This window comes from Lampetra planeri, chromosome 63, assembly GCF_965212315.1.
Source record: "Lampetra planeri chromosome 63, kcLamPlan1.2.h2, whole genome shotgun sequence".
NCBI lineage: Eukaryota > Metazoa > Chordata > Hyperoartia > Petromyzontiformes > Petromyzontidae > Lampetra > Lampetra planeri.
The window spans coordinates 3845457-3864223 of NC_136169.1; the positions used below are offsets into that span (position 1 = coordinate 3845457).

At 57.8% G+C, this 18767-nt stretch overlaps 1 protein-coding gene across 1 annotated transcript in view; it reads right to left on the reverse strand.

The window, feature by feature from the left end:
• The window catches only part of ANKRD27 (ankyrin repeat domain 27), a 30340-nt gene extending 12686 nt beyond the window's left edge, over positions 1-17654 (reverse strand). The window contains 19 exon segments of the mRNA XM_078619395.1: positions 458-550; positions 1488-1508; positions 1510-1604; positions 3137-3219; positions 3754-3866; positions 3868-3882; positions 4525-4626; positions 4769-4895; positions 5492-5570; positions 6066-6187; positions 7395-7471; positions 8079-8144; positions 9520-9573; positions 10083-10142; positions 11472-11773; positions 12353-12518; positions 14117-14236; positions 15233-15659; positions 17494-17654. Coding sequence (XP_078475521.1) covers positions 458-550; positions 1488-1508; positions 1510-1604; positions 3137-3219; positions 3754-3866; positions 3868-3882; positions 4525-4626; positions 4769-4895; positions 5492-5570; positions 6066-6187; positions 7395-7471; positions 8079-8144; positions 9520-9573; positions 10083-10142; positions 11472-11773; positions 12353-12518; positions 14117-14236; positions 15233-15334 — 1797 coding nt within the window. The 5' untranslated portion in view covers positions 15335-15659; positions 17494-17654.
• Positions 17655-18767: the final 1113 nt, after the last annotated feature.

The window sequence follows — 18767 nt, forward strand, 5'->3', positions numbered from 1 at the left end:
AAGATTCTTTTTTACATGTTATGTTTCGGCTTGAGTCTAATTGTCCACAGTTAAATGACGTTGGCTGTAATTGGCCACGGTCTCTTACGTTATGGCAAGCTTTGGGGCCACTTCCTGGAGTCGTGGAGTTCTGCCATTACCAGTACATTTCATAAAAGCGTGTTTTAAAAAAAAGTTTTATCAAATATTACTTATTTAGTTTTAGCGATTGAAGGGAACCAGAGAACCCCAGAGGAGACCCACGCAGAACAGGTGGACAGCGAGATAGAAAACACACAAACTCCACAAAGAAAAGCGCCACAGTCTGGAATCGAACCCGGGGCGCTCCCTGCTGCGAGGGCGGTCAGGACCCCCCGGGGCCCCACCCGGCCACCTCGTTCCTCTCGCTGCTACGATCGCTCTTCCTCTCGCCCCGTTCTCCGCCGTAACACCCCCCACCCCCCCCACCCTTTCTCACCGCCTCGTGGCCCCCTCCACAGGCCAGGTGCAGAGGTGTGTTCCCGCTCATGTCCTCGGCCGACGGGTTGGCGTTGCGATCCAAAAGCAGCAGCTGCATCGGGAAGAGAAGACGCGACAACGACGACGACGACGAGGGGGACAGCGGATGAGACGCGCAGCGTTCGACCGTCTCTACTGGGGAGGGCGACACGCGGCCAGGGAGGGCGACTGAAGGCCCGCAGCAATGGCTGGGACCGTCCTCAGAGCCGGCTCCGGGCAGGCGTGGCTTCGAGCCGGCTCAGTTGAGCCAAGTCAAGCCTGAGCCGAGCCACGACTAAGAATATGGGGACAGCGGAACAGAGTGTCATCATCATCATCACGGTGGCTAGGAGATGTGAACTACCTCGCCTGGGACCGTCCCGGACAAACTGTGGGACTTGAGCCAGCGTCAGCGCAAGGCCCGCGGGCCACTGGCAACCCCTGGTTGCTTTGAGTGCGGCCCACGACAAATGCACAAAAGTGAAAACGCCCCTTGCCGTCAGGTTGCTGTCAAATCCCCAATGGGTTTCAGACGTGTGGCGGGCCCTCACGCGGACGATGTCCTATCGGTGAAAGTGGGCCCTACCCTCCCACCACCTACCAACCAGAGGTCGCAAACGGGTTTTGATTCCTTACCCGTACCCATACCCGGCCGCACCAGAGTCGCAAACGGGTACCCGTACCCTGCCCGATACCTGGCCGGGTATCGGGCAGGGTACGGGTATCGGGTCGCGATTGCGACCTCTGGGATGAAGCCATGTTGCAGGCGTGGGTGGGTTGATTCTAGGAACTTGAATTGTGAGAAGAGACAAGACGTTGGGAATTGAGTAACAAACGGTAACTCGCCAGTGACTCACGGCCTACCCGTACTCGGCCGCACCAGGGTCGCAAACGGGTAGCCGGGTATCGGGTAGGATACGGGTATCGGGTACCCGATTGCGACCTCTGCCACCAACCCCCCTGGAAATCGGTGATGAACAGCGGCGCTAAGCGGCGGCGATCGTGCTCACCGCGGCAGCCTGGTGGCCCCGGTGAGCAGGCCGAGTGGAGCGGCGAGGCGCCGTGATAGTCCACCGTGTTCACCACCGCACCCGCAGCCAGCAGCAGCTCCAGCAGGGAGAGGCGCCCTGCACGCCGCCAGGGAGGGAGGGAGCGAGGGGAGCGAGGGAGGGAGGGAGGGGAGAGAGGGAGGGGAGGGGAGGGAGCGAGGGAGGGAGCGAGGGAGCGAGGGAGTGACCGAGGGAGGGGAGGGAGGGAGGGGAGGGGAGGGAGGGAGCGAGGGAGCAAGGGAGCGAGGGAGGGAGGGGAACGAGGGAGGGAGCGAGGGAGGGAGGGGAGCAAGGGGAGGGAGGTAGGGAGGGGAGTGACATCACAAAGTTAGGCCTAAACTTTTTAAAAAGTACGTCGCAATTTCTTAAAACTGGGAAACGCACGGTGGCCATCGTCACCATCCCCTACCCCTCCCTACTCCGAAAACTTCACTATCAAAATATTGTATTTATACTGCAGGAGGAATCCGATGAGCTACAAAAGCTGTTTTTCACCGATGTCCAGCTGGCGCGTGGGTAAGAGCGTCACAGGCAGGACTCCTCCCTGGAAAATTACGTGCCGAGACTCGGCAAGGCTTCGCCCGTGTGAACAAGCATGAATGACAACAAGAGTAACGATCGTAATTTAACGTACCGTTTTTATAAACGCGTGCTGCGCTGTAAACGCGTGACGGCACCACCGGCCGATGCCCCGTGCGGTCACGTAAAACGAAGCTAAACTATTTTTATTGTTTTTAAATCCTTTATATTAAGTTCACTTGCGCGCTTGCTTGCTTACGACCGTGCAAATCTTTCGGGTCGTTTTTTAACCCACTTCCCGTGATCTAATCGAGCTGACATTTTCCACACAGACTCGTTGTGCGTGACAATTAATGTTCGTGAAATTTTTTTCCAAAATTTGACACTTTTTAGGACAAAAATATTATATTTAATTACCAATTGCTTAATGGTGCCATTGCAATCATCTGACCCATAGGTGGCAGCCATCTCAAGCCAGAGGACGAGAGGACTCTAGCCGCCACGCATATAAAGGATTTATAGTGAAAAACTTTGTTTTTACGGGTTATACTTGTTTTAATTGTTTACCAGGCAAGGCAACCACTGAGTCGCACACAGCTCTTTATCAGGAAGCGGCCTGGCCCATCGCGAAAGATGGCTCGCCCAAGCGGCTTACCATCGCGTGGACATTCAAAGCAGCAGCCAAATAGCGGCTGGCGTGGAACGGCGACGTGGCGATCAAGAACACGCGTGAGGACGAGGAGCGAGCGATGTGCGGGACGGTGGCGGCGAGGGGGGGGGGGCTATGGGGGTGGGGGAGAGGGGTTGGGGGTGGGGGGTTGGGGGTGGGGGGGAGGGGTTGGGGGTGGGGTTGGGGGGGGTTGGGGGTGGGAAGGGGTTGGGGGTGGGGGGGGGGTTGGGGGTGGGGGGGAAGGGGTTGGGGGTGGGGGTTGGGGATGGGGTTGGGGGGTTGGGGGTGGGGGGTGGGCAGGAGGGGTTGGGGGTGGGGGGGAGGGGCTGGGGGGGAGGGGCTGGGGTTGGGGGGGAGGGGCTGGGGTTGGGGTGGAGGGGCTGGGGGTGGGGGGGAGGGGTTGGGGGGTGTGGCCGCGGACCGTGCTGAGCGGCCACGTGCAGCGGCGTGAGGCCGTGGTCGTTGCGCGAAAACGGCGTCACCACCGAGGGGTCGTTCAGCCGCCTGCGATGGGGTCAAGGGGGCAGCAAAGGAGGGGGGGGAGGTCAGGGGTGGGGGAAGCCGGCAAAGGTCAAACAACGGAGAGAAGGTCAATTTGTCGTCGTACTGTTTGGGGTTAGGGTCAAGCTAAGATTTGACAAAATCTGTCGTTGTTATCGTCGTCGTTTCGTGCGACGGTGTGCGTCTGTGCGACGGCGATTATCATCCCAACCGGTCCTGAGCCTCTCCTAGGTCGACTCGGCCTCGAATGCTGCAGTGTGCAGCTAACATCATCGGTAGGGAGACAAAAGCGGCCCTGGGCGAGGTGTGGCCCACACCACCCCCCTCGAGCGCCATGCCGGCCTTCATACGTGCTGCCACTTGCTAACATCGCTTGCCCCAACAGTCTGCTAAGGCTACACAAGGGTGTGTGCGTGTGCACCTGGCCTGGCACAGGCGCTGCGGTGACGTCACCATCGCTTAGCGCCGAATGGAGAGCATTGGCATTGGTTCGTGTGTGTGTGTGCGCGCGACGGTGTGTGCGCGTTGGTGCCGCACCCGGACACGATCCTCTCGCACGAGTCGCACGAGCACAGCGGGTGGCACAGCGCCGCGTCCGCCCCGCCGCCTCCTTCCCCGCTCGTCAGCAGTCGCGACACCTCCTCGTCGCGGGCCGCTCGCCACGCACTGCACACGCACGACGCCAGCCGGGACGAGAGGGCACCCTGGCAATTAGCCAGAGCTTGGCACAGATGTACATCGTCTCTTTTTCCACTGGCACATCTAAACCGAGCCAGCTCGGTACGGGTGGTTTTCCACTGACACTTCCGAGCCGAGCTAGAGTGGGGCCAGCGTGGTGAGCACGGATGGCTACGTGCGGTGCGCTAAAAAGTTCAATAAACATTCGGGTCATTATCCACTGCCACATCCAAGCCGACCAGAGTGGCGCCAGCAGGGTACGAGTGTTTTTCCACTGGCACATCCGAGCCAAGCCAGAACCAAACAAAGATGACATCCAAAACTGGCTCGGAAAGGGGAGCCAAGCAGGGCCAGGGGTGGACGGTAACGCTGCGTCCACCGCGTGCGACGCCGGCAGCACGGCTCGGTCTTCCGCGGCGGGGGAAAACAACCAATGGGGGGGGGGGTGGGGGGGGGATTGGGGGGGGGGGTGGGGGGGGTGATCCTCCCGTGCCGGCATGCCGAGCTGCCGGCCCGCACGGACGGAGAGCAGATCAAGGTGAGAGAGGGTGGGGAGCAGGCGGGGGCGGGGGGGGGGCGACGATGGCGACGCGGGATGGGATGGGGGAGCCAGCGGGGGGCGACGGTCACCTCGAAGAGGAGGTCGATGGCGCAGGCGGACGGGGCGCGGGAGATGGCGCCGCCGGGCGAGCTCCACGGAGACCCGTTGCCTGGCAACCCCGTGCCGCCCGCCTGTGCACACGGGATGAGAATAAGCGCGAGGGTGACGATGACGATGGCGAGCCGACCGAGATGACGATGCACTGGGACAACGATGGTCAGGGCGACGACGACACACACACGGCCGTGGCGATGCTGAGGAGGTGGAGCTCACCCCGGGAGTCAGGATGCCCGCGTGGATGTGCTCCACCGCGGCCTCAAACGAGGTGAGGCAGTAGCCCAGCTCGTCCTCCAGACCCCCGCTGAAGCGCAGGTTCTTCACGTAGCTCAGGTTCGCGCGCCTTGCAAACGCGCGCACGCACACGCGCACGCACACACGCACGCACAAACACGCGCACAAGCACACGCGCACGCACACACGCACACACACACAGCACACACACACGAATAAAGACAAAGATCCCCCACCCCGTTATAGCCGGGACAGACTGTAGGGGCAAGTGCTGTTAGCGAGCAGCACCTATGAAGGCCGGCACGGCACACGAGGGGGTGGGTGGCCAGCACCACGCCCGGCCGCCTTTGTCTCCCCAGTGGCGATGTTTACACACCAATCCAGGCAGTACTCAATTGGGGCCGAGTCGACCTAGGGGAGGCCCAGGACTGGTTCAAATATTCGCCGCTGTTGTTGATCGCAGAGTGGGAATGGAACTCGAGTCGCCGGGTTTGTAGCGCAGCGCGCGCGCTAACCTTCGACACTACCGCTCCCCCAACACAACAACCGCCATTCGCCATTAAGTGGCAGTGACATCACCACGGCGCTTGTGCCTGGCTATGTGCACGTTAAGGCCACACGCACGCACACACACACACACAATCCCATTGACACACAGACACACGATGAGACCTACTGGCAGCAATAAGGAAGGGGTTCTCTCACCAGTTTGGGATTTCGGTTTTGACGACGAGGAAGATGAGAATTGGCAGCAGGTCGTCCGTCGTCATCGCCTGGACGTTGACTGTGCGCGGGAACACGGGTCAGATGGCGGCACACACGCGTGTCTCGTCGCTTGATAGGTAGGGTTACACACACACACACACACTCGCTCTCGCCCAGACATACACACACAGCAGCGCACACACTCACTCACTCTGACCCAGACACACACACACAGCAGCGCACACACTCACTCACTCTGACCCAGACACACACACAGCACACATAGCACCACACACGCACTCACCCAGACGTACACGCGCACTCACTCGCTCACTCACCCAGACACACACACACAGCCCACACACTCACTCTACCCAGACATGCACGCACACTCACTCACCCAGAAAACACAGCACACACAAACTCACTCACTCTCCCAGACGTGTGCACACACGCACTCACTCACCCAGACACACACACACAACACACACGCACACACACACACACACTCACTCACCCAGACACACACACACCCACTCACTCACTCCCAGACACACACACACGCACGCAGCACCTCTGTGGCTGGGCGAGAGTAGCACTGTGTGCACGGCGCTGCGTAGACACAGCAGCTTCTCTTGCGACGTGCGGCACCGGTTCAGCTGGCCCAGCACTCGCTTGGCGCGCGGGATGTTGATGCTGCAGCAGCAGCAGCAGCAGCCACAAGAGCAGACAAAGGTCCCCCAGGTAGCCTTTTAACGGGGGGCCGTTTGGGGCAAGTGCCCCGTTAGCGAGCAGCGCGACGAGAAGGAGGAGGCAGTGTGTCCGTAACCCCACGCTCGGCCGCCTTTGTCTCCCCGCTGCCGACGGTGATGCACCGCGCCGGGTACTCGTTAAAGTGGCGGCTCTTAACCTTTACTGCAGCCTTGCACCCCCCTTGTTGGTTCTCATTCGTCAACGAAAAAGTGTGCAAATGTGAATAAATGCGCAGGGTTTGATGAAACAATGTAAGTCGTTACTTAAAGGCCGTCCATAATGACGTCACGCGATTTTGGACTATTTTATACCTCCTCCCCCCCCTCGTCACACGGCGTCACAAAAAGTCAGACCCCCCCTCAAATATGACGTCACAAAGCTCTGCCCCCCCCCCCCCCAAAAAATAAATAAAAAAAAATGCTTAAAATCGCTTTGAAGCATGTTTTATTTAATGTGGCGCTGCACTCTGATGTTGTAGGAGAAAACATTTATTAAAAAGTATATTTAATTAAGTAGAACGTGTTGTCTATATTTATTTAAAGTTGCGCATTTTGATGTGACGTCACATATCTCAACCCCCCCCCCCCTCTCGTCACACATCGTCACAAATGTCTGACCCCCCCCCCCCATTTATGTGCCTGTGGCTACTTTGTGCTTTAGATGATTTACCTTCGAGAAGAAACTCGCCATGTATTGCACACCCAGGGGGTGCGTGCACCCCAGGTTAAGAACCACTGCGTTTAAGGCTCCCTTAATGGCCAGGCCTGAAGGCTTGTTGTATTACATTGATTTTTATTACACGCTTTTATTTAACTCACTCTCTGTCTGTTGCATCCTCAAATCTTGTAAATCAATTTTAACCCACTTCCCAATGTGGTATCGACTGCAAACTTGGTATACTTATGGCATACTGATGATAACACTATATTCCATCATAAAAAATAAAAAAAATATTTTAAAATATTATTTTTTATATGTTATTTTAGGCTTGGGTCTAATTGTCCACGTTCAACTCACGTTGGCTGGAATTGTTATGGCAAGCTTCGGGGCCACTTCCTGAAGTCGTGGAGTTCTGCCATTACTCGTACGGTACATTTCATTAAAGCGTGTTATTAAAAAAGTGTTTTTAAACATTACTTATTATATAAACCTGAGGTCAGAGGTGATGTCGAGGTCCTTGAGCTGCAGGTCCTGCAGGGACCGTGTGCGTTTGTTGAAGGCTGCGTCCTGCACACAGCACAAAGACAAAGATCCCCCCCCGTGTAGCCTTAGCAGACTGTTGGGGCAAGTGCTGTTAGCGAGCAGCACCTATGAAGGTCGGATCGGCACACGAGGGAGTGGGAGGCCAACACCACGCCCGACCGCCTTTGTCTCCCTAGTGGAGATGTTTACACACCACACCAGGTACTCATTTGAGGCTGAGTCGACCTAGGAGAGGCCCAGGACCGGTTCAGATAATCGTCACTACTGGTGTTGGCCGTGAGCGGGAATCGAACCCGGGGCGTCAGGTTCGTAGCGCAGCGTGCTAACCACTACACCACCGCTCCCCACGCGTGCACACACAATTGTATGATCGCATGCATGATGGAGGTTGCAGTTGTCTTCTAAGTATGCGAGCGTTTGTGTGTGTGTGTGTGCGCCCGCGAGCGAGCGGTAGGCAGGCAGGTAGATAAACATGCGAGTAGGTGGGTTAGTAGGTGGCGAGTGGGTAGATAGGCGAGTAGCTACACGAATAGGTATGCAAGTAGGAATGCGAGTAGGTAGGTACGTAGACAATTAGGTACGTAAACAGGTAGGTAGGCGAGTAGGTAGTAGGTAGGTAGGCGAGTCACACCTGGCTGGCCTCCATGGTACCGATGGCCTTGAAGATGGCGTCGTGGGTTCCGTTCAGAACGTACATCTGTGTGGCACACGCGATCACCACGCTCACCACCCCGTACAACCCGAGCAGACTGTTGGGGCAAGTGCTGTTAGCGAGCGGCACCTATAAAGGCAGGAACGACACGCGAGGGGATGGGTGGCCAGCACCCCGCTCGGCCGCTGGGTGGTCATTTGAGGCCGAGTCGACCTAGGGGAGGCCCAGGACCGGTTGAAATGATCGTCACTGGCGTTGGCCGTGAGCGGGAATCAAACTCGGGTCGCCGAGTTCATAGCGCAGTGCGCTAACCGCTGCACTACGGCGCCTTCACCCAACACACAGACACATCCCACTCAGCACGCACACCACACTCGTAACACCCACCACACCCTCACACACATTCCACTCATCCACATACACCACGCGCCCTCACCACACGCACACCCCGCAACTCAACCCGCACACATCCCACACTAACCGCGTGCCCTCAGCCCACCAGGGCGAGGCGGGCGAGTGGCCGAGCTGGTTAGGCGAGCCCTTAGGCAGGCGAGTGGGCGAGTTGCGAGCTATGGGAGCGGGTGAGCTGGTAAAGCGGGCGAGTGGGCGAGCGGTTGCGGTGAGTGAGCGGGTGAGCTGGTGAGCTGGGCGAATGGGTCAGCTGATGAGGCAGGCGAGTGGGCGGGCAGCTGTGGTGAGTAATGCGGGTCAGCCGGTGAGCTGCTGAGCATTTGAGGTTGGCGAGCCTGGCGAGCTGGGTGGGCGGGAGAGCTGGGGTGAGGTGGGTGAACGGCTGAGCGGGCGAGTAGGCGGGCGAGTAGGCGGGCGAGTAGGCGGGCGAGTAGGCGGGTGAGTAGGTGGGTGAGTAGGGGGCGAGTAGGCGGGTGAGTAGGTGGGCGAGTAGGTGGGCGAGTAGGTGGGCGAGGAGGCGGGTGAGTAGGTGGGCGAGTAGGCGGGTGAGTAGGTGGGCGAGTAGGCGGGTGAGCAGGCGGGCGAGTAGGTGGGCGAGTAGGTGGGCGAGTAGGTGGGCGAGTAGGCGAGCGAGTAGGTGGGCGAGGAGGCGGGCGAGTAGGTGGGCGAGTAGGTGGGCGAGTAGGCGGGTGAGTAGGTGGGCGAGTAGGCGGGTGAGCAGGCGGGCGAGTAGGTGGGCGAGTAGGCGGGTGAGCAGGCGGGCGAGTAGGTGGGCGAGTAGGTGGGCGAGTAGGCGGGTGAGTAGGTGGGCGAGTAGGTGGGCGAGTAGGTGGGCGAGTAGGTGGGCGAGGAGGCGAGCGAGTAGGTGGGCGAGTAGGCGGGTGAGTAGGTGGGCGAGTAGGTGAGCGAGTAGGCGGGTGAGTAGGCGAGCGAGTAGGCGGGCGAGAAGGTGGGTGAGTAGGCGGGCGAGGAGGCGGGCGAGTAGGCGGGCGAGTAGGTGGGCACTCACCTCCACCGCCTGCTTGAGGAGCTTGAGGGAGGCCTCCTGCCTCGCCAGCGATTTCTGCAAAGCACAACGACGGGAGGCCGTCAGTCATCGCCGGCGGCCACGATCTATCCACTATCATCGTCGTCATCGTCATCGTCGTCATCGTCGTCGTGCCTTGACGGCAGAGGTCGCAATCGGGTACCCGGCTATCCCGTACCCAGCCGGGTATCGGGTAGGGTACGGGTACCCGTTTGCGACCCTGGTGCGGCCGGGTACGGGTCCGGTTAGGCCGTGAGTCACTGGTGAGTCACCGTTTGTCACTCATTTCCCAACGTCTTGTCTCTTCTCACAATTCAAGTTCCTAGAATCAACCCACCTGCGCCTGCCACATGGCTTCATCCCAGAGGTCGCAATCGGGTACCCGATACCCGGCTATCCCGTACCCGGCCGGGTATCGGGTAGGGTACGGGTACCCGTTTGCGACCCTGGTGCGGCCGGGTATGGGTACGGGTAAGGAATCAAAACCCGTTTGTGACGTCTGCTTGACGGGGCCAAAGCCTGCGCCGTTGCGGGAAGTTGCTCACCAGCTGTGGATCCTTCAGCACGACCTGCAGACACTTGCTGTACAGAGCGCCGACTGCATCCTGCACACGCACAAAAAAACAAAGGCAAAGATGCCCCGTATTGCCTTAACAGACTGTTGGGGCAAGTGCTATTAACGAGTAGCAGCAATCGTCTTGGTTCTTTCGGTAAAGTCACGTAGAAGGGAAATAATAAACTAATAAAAATAAAACATAATAAAATACAATTCTCACGACGTTTCGGCCACAACGCAAGCAGCCGTCCTCAGGTGAAGAACAGGGCTGTCGGAAAGACAGCGTCTGAATGAACACCACCAAGCTTGGCAGCGTATATTTAAGCTTGGTTAGGGGAGGAAGGGCGCCTTGACTAAGGAATTTGCATATCAACAGAGGAATTTAGCATGTTTATGGAACATGCAGATATGGGATTAGTCACTACTTGTGGAATGCGTAGGAGGTGGGGGGGGTCTCAAAGTCATATTATGCCCGGCACAGTAGTAGCAACTGTGAAGGCCGTTGCAATGCACGAAGGGGTGGGTGGCCAGGCCAGCGCCACGCCCGGCTGCCTTTGTCTCCCCAGTGGCGATGTTTAAAGACCGCACCAGGTATTCATTCAGGATGATTCAACCGAGGGGAGGTCCAGATAATCGTCACTGGTGGTGGCCACGAGCGGAAATCGAACGCCGGTCACTGGGTCTGTAGCGCAGCGGCGCTAACCGCCGCACCACACGTACGCACACATGCGCACGCGCCAATAATGTGTACGTGTGTGTACAATGCACACGTAGCAACATCGCCCCCTGCTGTGAAACTACTGCATAGGGGCAGCTGCCACTGGGGGTGACCCGCGGCTAGACGACAGAGCAACATGCAGGAAATGCCTTGCGAATTACTCGAATGCGTGTATGTTGAACTTCATTCGCACCGTCCGTAGCCAAACGCACTAATTGGGGGTGAGAATGGCGTTACACACGGCTGCAACATCGCCACCCCTACAGCAAAACTCTTGCAGACAGCGTCTGCGAGGCACGGGCAGAACCTTCCGTTGCGATGGCATGAGGCGCTAGAAAAACGACAGCGCCAATAACCAAATCTACTCCGTTATTGTCAATTAAAAATATTCCCCCCCCCACCCCCTCCCTCCTCGCTCCCCCTCCCTCCCTCCCCACCCCCCCCTCCCTCCCTCCTCCCACCCCCCCCTCCCTCCCTCCTCCCACCCCCTCCCTCCTCGCCCCCCTCCCTCCTCCCACCCCTCCCTCCTCCCACCCCTCCGCGCCCCTCCCTCCTCATCCCCTCCCTCATCCCCCCACCCCCCTCCCTCCCACCACCCCCCTCCCTCCCACCACCCCCCTCCCTCCCACCACCCCCCTCCCTCCCTCCCCGCCAGCTCACGATGTGGTGCCGCAGGCTCCTCCCCTCCAGCTGGCGGAACGACGCGGTGAACACCGCGATGCGGCGGTCCACGTCTCTCCGCGCCGCCGTCGTCGCCGCCGTCGCCGATCCACCTCCTCCTGCACCACCACCACCACCGCCGCCGCCCGGAGTCTCGGTCCACGCCAGAACCTCGCGGCACTCGTCCATGGAGCCTGGGCCCAGCGAGGCGGGGGCCTGGAGCGCGGCGCCGGAGGAGGCTCCCCCCGGGCAGGACGTGGAGAGGGAAACGGTCGCCATGGAGACACCGGAGTCTTCTGCGTCTGTGGGGACATTGCGGGAGAGACGCGCACGGGTTCGTCGAGCCTCAGGACTCTCGTCCGTCCGGTGCTCGGCGCGCTGCGTTGGCTTGCGGCTGCCGGGCGAACTCGTCACGAGGTCGCACTCGTCACGCACAAAGCCACAAATGAACCGCGATGAAACGCAGCCAACCGTGGCGATCGTAGGTGCGGGGGAAGGACAACGAGGCTAAACACAAAAAGCAGTTCGAAAGAAATTCGTTTTTCAATCTAGATGATGATGATTTCAAAGTGCATCGCTCCAGTGGCTTCCTAATATCTGAAGGAAGAGGCGTTCCAGACGGCCGCAGAAGCGCATCCGAAAGCGCCGCGCGACGACGCGGGGACCACCGTCTTTGTCCGACGGCCTGCCAAAAAAGCCGCCGCCGCTGCTGCTGCTGCTGCTGCTGCTGCTTCTGCTGCTGCTGCGAGGACGAGCGGAGCTCACGCGACGACGGTTCACGCGACGACGGTTCACGCTCCCGTGCCGAGATCGGCGAGGAGCGTGGCGTGGCGGGGCCCGCAATCGTGCGATCCGTGAGCGAGCGAGAGCGGTGGCCGTGCCTGGGTGGGCGGGCGGCGGCAGCGCGTCGAGCGGGCGGGAGATGCAGATGAGGCTGAGGCTCTCCTCGCGGTCCGTGTAGAAGGTCTCCTCGAAGAGCACGCGGGCCGACACGGAGGGCCCCTCTCCCCCGGTGAGACACAGCTCCCCCCCACGCAGCGACACCGCCTGCGGGTGACGCACGGCGAGAGAGACGCAGGGAGAGGCACGGGCACGCACGGACGCAGCGCAAGATTCAAGATTCCCCCAGCCCCATTGCCCCCGTGTGTTGGCGAAATCAGTGCTTCTAGATTTGAAGTTTTCGTGACTGCAAAGATCCATGCTTTTTTTTTAGTTGTTTTCATTTTTATTTATTATATTTTTTACCTACGTGACTTTCCCGAAAAAAGCAAAAAGGATGAAATCAGTGCTCTTCACTTATTTTCAGACACACATTTCAAACCAACGGGGGTTTGACAGCAGCACGATGATTATGGGGGGGGGGGGGTGTTTTCACTCTTTGTGTGTTGCCAGGAGGAGGGGCCGCACATCAGAGGCCGCACTGAAGGTCACCAGGCATTGAAGTACACTGGCCTAAATAGACTGTTGGGGCAAGTGCTGTTAGCGAGCACCAGAGGTCGCAATCGGGTACCCGATACCCGTACCCTACCCGATACCCGGCTACCCGTACCCGGTCGCAAACGGGTACAGGTACCCGTTTGCGACCCTGGTGCGGCTGGGTATGGGTACGGGTAGGCCGTGAGTCACTGGTGAGTAACTGTTTGTCACTCATTTCCCAACGTCTTGTCTCTTCTCACAATTCAAGTTCCTAGAATCAACCCACCCGCGCCTGCAACATGGCTTCATCCCAGAGGTCGCAATCGGGTACCCGATACCCGTACCCTACCCGATACCCGGCTACCCGTACCCGTTTGCGACCCTGGTGCGGCCGGGTACGGGTACAGGTTAGGAATCAAAACCCGTTTGTGACCTCTAGCGACCACTGACTAAGGCCGGCAGGGCACACGAGGGGGCTGGGGTGGTAAGCACCTTGCCCGGCCGTATTCGCCTCCCCAGTGGCGATGTTGTTGCTTACACGATCGCACCGGGCTTCCATTTGAGGCCGAGTCGACCTTGGGGAGGGCCCACGAACGGTTCAGATAACAGCCACCGGTGCTGATTGCCATGAGCAGAAATCGAACTCGGGTTACCAGGTTCATAGCGCAGCGCGCTAACCGCCACACTGCCTCTATCCACACAACAACACGCGCCATTCGACACAAAGTGGCGGTGACGTCACCATGGCGCCTGTGCCAGGCCAGGTGCACTTTAAGGCCATGTAAAGCGTCGAAGGCTCGATGACAGGAAATCATGGGACAGACCCAGGTGCCACTGGGTTGACCGACTGAGATGACAGGCAGATGCACCACCTGTGCCGCCTACTGCTCCACACACACGTAAACACGTAAACACGTACACACGTACACACGTACACACGTACACACACACCTACACACACGTACACACACACGTACACACACACGTACACACACACGTACACACGTACCCACACACGTACACACACACGTACACTCAGACACACGTACACACACACACGCACACGTACACACACGTACACACGTACACACACACACGTACCCACACACGTACACTCAGACACTGCGGGGCCCTCTGCTCCTAAGAGACATCATCATCGTCATCGTCGTCATCATCGTCGTCATTATTTCCGTCATCGAGAGACGCAGGGTGTGAGCCTAGACCCCCACCTGGCCGCCCATGGAGACGTAGCGAGTCTGTTCGTCGGCGGACGGGAGCAGAACGTACGACTCGAACGGGCAGGAGGACAGAGCCCCGGGGCGAACACTGCCCTGGCAAGGCACCAGCACCTGCGGACACAAAGGGCAAGGCGTTTACCGTTACATCATGGGACCTCCTTTGCCAGTACCAAAATATACTAATAGGGTTTTTCCCCTTTTTTCTGGCAACAAAACTGACACCTTTTGCAAGGAATCATGCTTACATTAACCACAATACTTGCAGTCAAATGCAAATAAAAAAGAATACTCTGATAACTTATGCATTGTCTTTGAAAGTGATTGGTCCCACACCAGAGACAGCTTTCTTTGGAGCCTAGTCTCATATGGTGTTCGACCAGATGACGCCAAAAGGCCGAACACCGTATGAGACTAGGCTCCAAAGAAAGCTGTCTCTGGTGTGGACCAATCAGTTTCAAAGACAATGCATAAATTATCAGAGTATTGTTTTTTGTTTGCATTTGACTGCGAGTATTGTGGTTAATGTAAGCATGATTCCTTGCAAAAGGTGTCAGTTTGTTGCCAGAAAAAAGGGGAAAAACCCTATTAGCGTTTACCGTTGTGACCCTTTTTATATTTTGTATTTTACCAGGCAAGGCCCCACTGAGATGCGACGTGGCTTATTTTTTCTCAGAAGCGACCTGGCCATCAAAAACGATGGCTCAACGAAAGTGGACTCTCATCATCATCACGTGGACATTTTTAGCAGGCGTATACTCTAAAAGGCGCGATGTTGATTCTAAACGTGGAGCGAAAAAACGGAACGCCCGCAGATAAATACAAGCGATCGGCATGTGCCGGTGTTCTCACAGCCAGTAGGGGAGGGGGGGGGGAGGGGGGGAGGAGGAGGGGGGGAGTGTGCCGCTGACTCGAGTGGAAGCGTAACAGCGATGGCGCTCGGTGTAGAAAATCAGTGGAGGAATCCGATGAGTTATCAAGCTTTTTTTCACAGACGCCCAGAGTCGTTGTTCACACGGAGAGAGCCAGCGAGGGTGTGTGCGTGGCCACAAGCCGTGCTGGTGGCGGGGGGGGGGGGGGTGGTGTGCCGCTAGCGCCGCGTCCACCCACCACGGCGTGCAGCTCGGCCGCCTTGCGGAACAACTCCGGCCTCTTGCGCTGCAGCGCGAGGAAGAACGGATTCCTCGCGATGTCTTCATCGTAGCTCGCCATGACGACTGGGGACGGACCACCTCCGCCGCCGAAACCGTCAAGCGTGCACCCAAGCGGTCCAGGGCGTCTCGTGTCAGTCAGACATCGACCGTTGGCGTTGCCGCCGCGGCCGCCGCGCTCGTGCGAAGCGCGCGATCGTCCTCTCGAAACGACTCGCCGGGGGAAATCGACAGGCGTGCGAGGTGCCGCCGGGCGAGTTCGGGCACCGGAAGGACGGCAAGGGGCCCGGGAGGAGGCTCGGTGGCCCGAATCAGGCCGAGCCGAGGACGAGATGGCGGCGGTCGCGAAGTCCGCCCGGGATCATCTTCGCGGCAACGGCGTGAATCTGTGAAAGCACGACGACGATGATGACGATGACGACGACGACAACAATGACGACGATGACAACGATGACGACGATGACGATGATGACGACGACGACAACAATGACGACGATGACAACGATGACGACGATGACGACGACAACGACGATGATGACGATGATGATGACGACGACAACAATGACGATGATGACAATGATGACGACGACGACAACGATGACGATGATGACGACGATAAAAACGATTAAAGCGGCAGGATGGTGGCGGCAGCGTGGCGGTGACACTCGCGGCTCACAGCAAGGGGGGGGGGGGGCCTGGGTTCATTTTCCGGCGCAGGAAACCTTTCGCTGAGTTGCTGGCCTGGTCACCATAGACTTGCATAGAGAACCATAGACTTGCACAGAGACCCATAGACTTGCAGAGAGACCCATAAACTTGCATAGAGAACCATAGACTTGCACAGATACCCATAGACTTGCACAGAGACCCATAGACTTGCAGAGAGACCCATAAACTTGCATAGAGAACCATAGACTTGCACAGAGACCCATAGACTTGCAGAGAGACCCATAGACTTGCACAGAGACCCATAGACTTGCAGAGAGACCCATAAACTTGCATAGAGAACCATAGACTTGCACAGAGACCCAAAGACTCGCATCGAGACCCATAGACTTGCAGAGAAACCCATAGACTTGCACAGATACCCATAGACTTGCACAGAGACCCATAGACTTGCACAGAGACCCATAGACTTACACAGAGACCCATAGACTTGCACAGAGACCCATAGACTTGCACAGAGACCCATAGACTTGTACAGAGACCCATAGACTTACACAGAGACCCATAGACTTACACAGAGACCCACAGACTTGCACAGAGACCCGTAGACTCACACAGAGTCCCATAGACTTGCACAGAGACCCACAGACTTGCACAGAGACTCACAGGCTTGCACAGAGAACCATAGAGTCGCACGCAGGGTAGAGACATCATCACACTGGACTTCATCGAGTCGTGGACCGACTATGATGATGATATAGATGTGCCAGACTTGTAATGACATTGACACACATGGAGAGGAGCACGTGGATTAGAGAACACGCGCAGAGACAACATCCTCCATTATCCGCACGGCTTCTTAGGGCGATTTGGTGGCGGGGTCAACATCGTCACTGATGTTGTCCAATGGGGCCGATGGCCTCTCACACCACAACCCTCCTCACCCCCCCACCTCACACCACCCCCCTCCATACCACCCCCCTCACACCCACCCCTCACACCCACCCCTCACCCCCCCCTCACCCCCCCCTCACACCACCCCCCCTCACGCAGCAGCAACAGCAGCAGCAGCAAGAGCAGCAGCAGCAGCAGCAAGAGCAGCAACAGCAGCAACAGCAGCAGCAGCAGCAGCAACAGCAAGAGCAGCAACAGCAGCAGCAACAGCAACAGCAGCAGCAGCAAGAGCAGCAACTGCAGCAGCAGCAGCAGCAACAGCAAGAGCAGCAACAGCAGCAACAACAGCAGCAGCAGCAACAGCAAGAGCAGCAACAGCAGCAACAGCAGCAGCAGCAACAGCAAGAGCAGCAACAGCAGCAACAGCAGCAACAGCAGCAGCAGCAGCAAGAGCAGCAGCAGCAGCAACAGCAGCAACAGCAACAACAGCAGCAGCAGCAGCAACAGCAGCAGCAGCAGCAACAGCAGCAACAACAGCAGCAGCAGCAACAGCAGCAACAGCAACAACAACAACAACAGCAGCAGCAGCAAGAGCAGCAGCAAGAGAAGAAGCAGCAACAGTAGCAGCAGTAGCTGCGTGTGGATGTATGGGAGGGTTACGGTGGGTGGCGAGAACGAGCCGTGAAGAGACGGCGGTGGTGGCTTGCCGCTTGAGGTGGAGGGGGGGCGAGGTCGGAAGCCGTTCATCCAGCAGTGGAGTGACCCTGGCCTGTCGAGTTGACCTGAGAGGGGTGGGGGGGGGGGAGTGTGAGTTGACCTGAGGGGTGGGGGGGGGTGAGTTGACCTGAGAGGGGGAGGGAGTTGACCTAAGAGGGGGGGGGGGGGGCGACGGCTCCCCGCGCCTCCCGGACGAATGTCACAAACGTTGACCCTTAAAGCCCCCCGACGACGACCACGACAACAACAGCAAATGACGAGGCCAACAACAACAACAACAATAATAAATTAGTAAAGATGATGGTGGTTTAGGAAGTGACGTATCTGAAAGTGTCAACAACCGCGGCGCAAACCCGCCCGCTAATCGCTGTTATCCGGACCCAAACGCACGCGGAAACCCTTTAAATATCCTAGCGCGGATAGGACAACCCGTGCCCCCCCGCCCCGCCCCCCTCAACGCTGCCCATTGGTCGAGCGGGCGCGGCTCGCGACAGCGCCGGCCAATAGGAGAGGGGCGGCTCGCCTATCCGCGCTACAGATTTCAGAAGCCCCGATATTTTGTTTCCTGGTCCGATGACGCCTCGTGATTGGTGGACGTCACGAAACCCCCCGCGCCCCGCCCCCCCGTCCCCCCGCCCCCTCCTCCGCCCATCCCCCCGCCCCTCATATTCACTCTCCCCCCCCGCCCCTCCCTCCTGCCCCTCGCCCCCTCCTCCGCCCCCCCCCCCTCTTCCACCTCTCCCCCTCCCATTCGCCTACGTGACTTTACCGAAAAAAAACAGAGTATGAGTCCGTGCAGTCACTAAAACTTCAAATCTAGTCCGTGGCATCTTCTTGGTTCTTTCGGTAAAGTCACGTAGAAGGGAAATAATAAAATAATAAAAATAAAACATAATAAAATAAAACATAATAATTATAAAACATAATAAAATAAAACATAATAATTATTTAATTATGTTTTATTTTTATTATTGTATTATTTCCCTTCTACGTGACTTTACCGAAAGAACCAAGAAGATGAATCCCTGCAGTCACGAAAGCTTTAAATCGAAATAGTTCGTGGCATGTTTCCACTTAGTTTTTTCGTGTTGTAGTGCCAAAATGGCTCAAGTAGTGGGCAACATCTTTCTGGCACCGATCTATTTCACATTACGTCAAATCGTTCTCGAGAATGCACCGAGCGTTCATAGCGGGGACGTCCTTGCCAGATTTAGAGG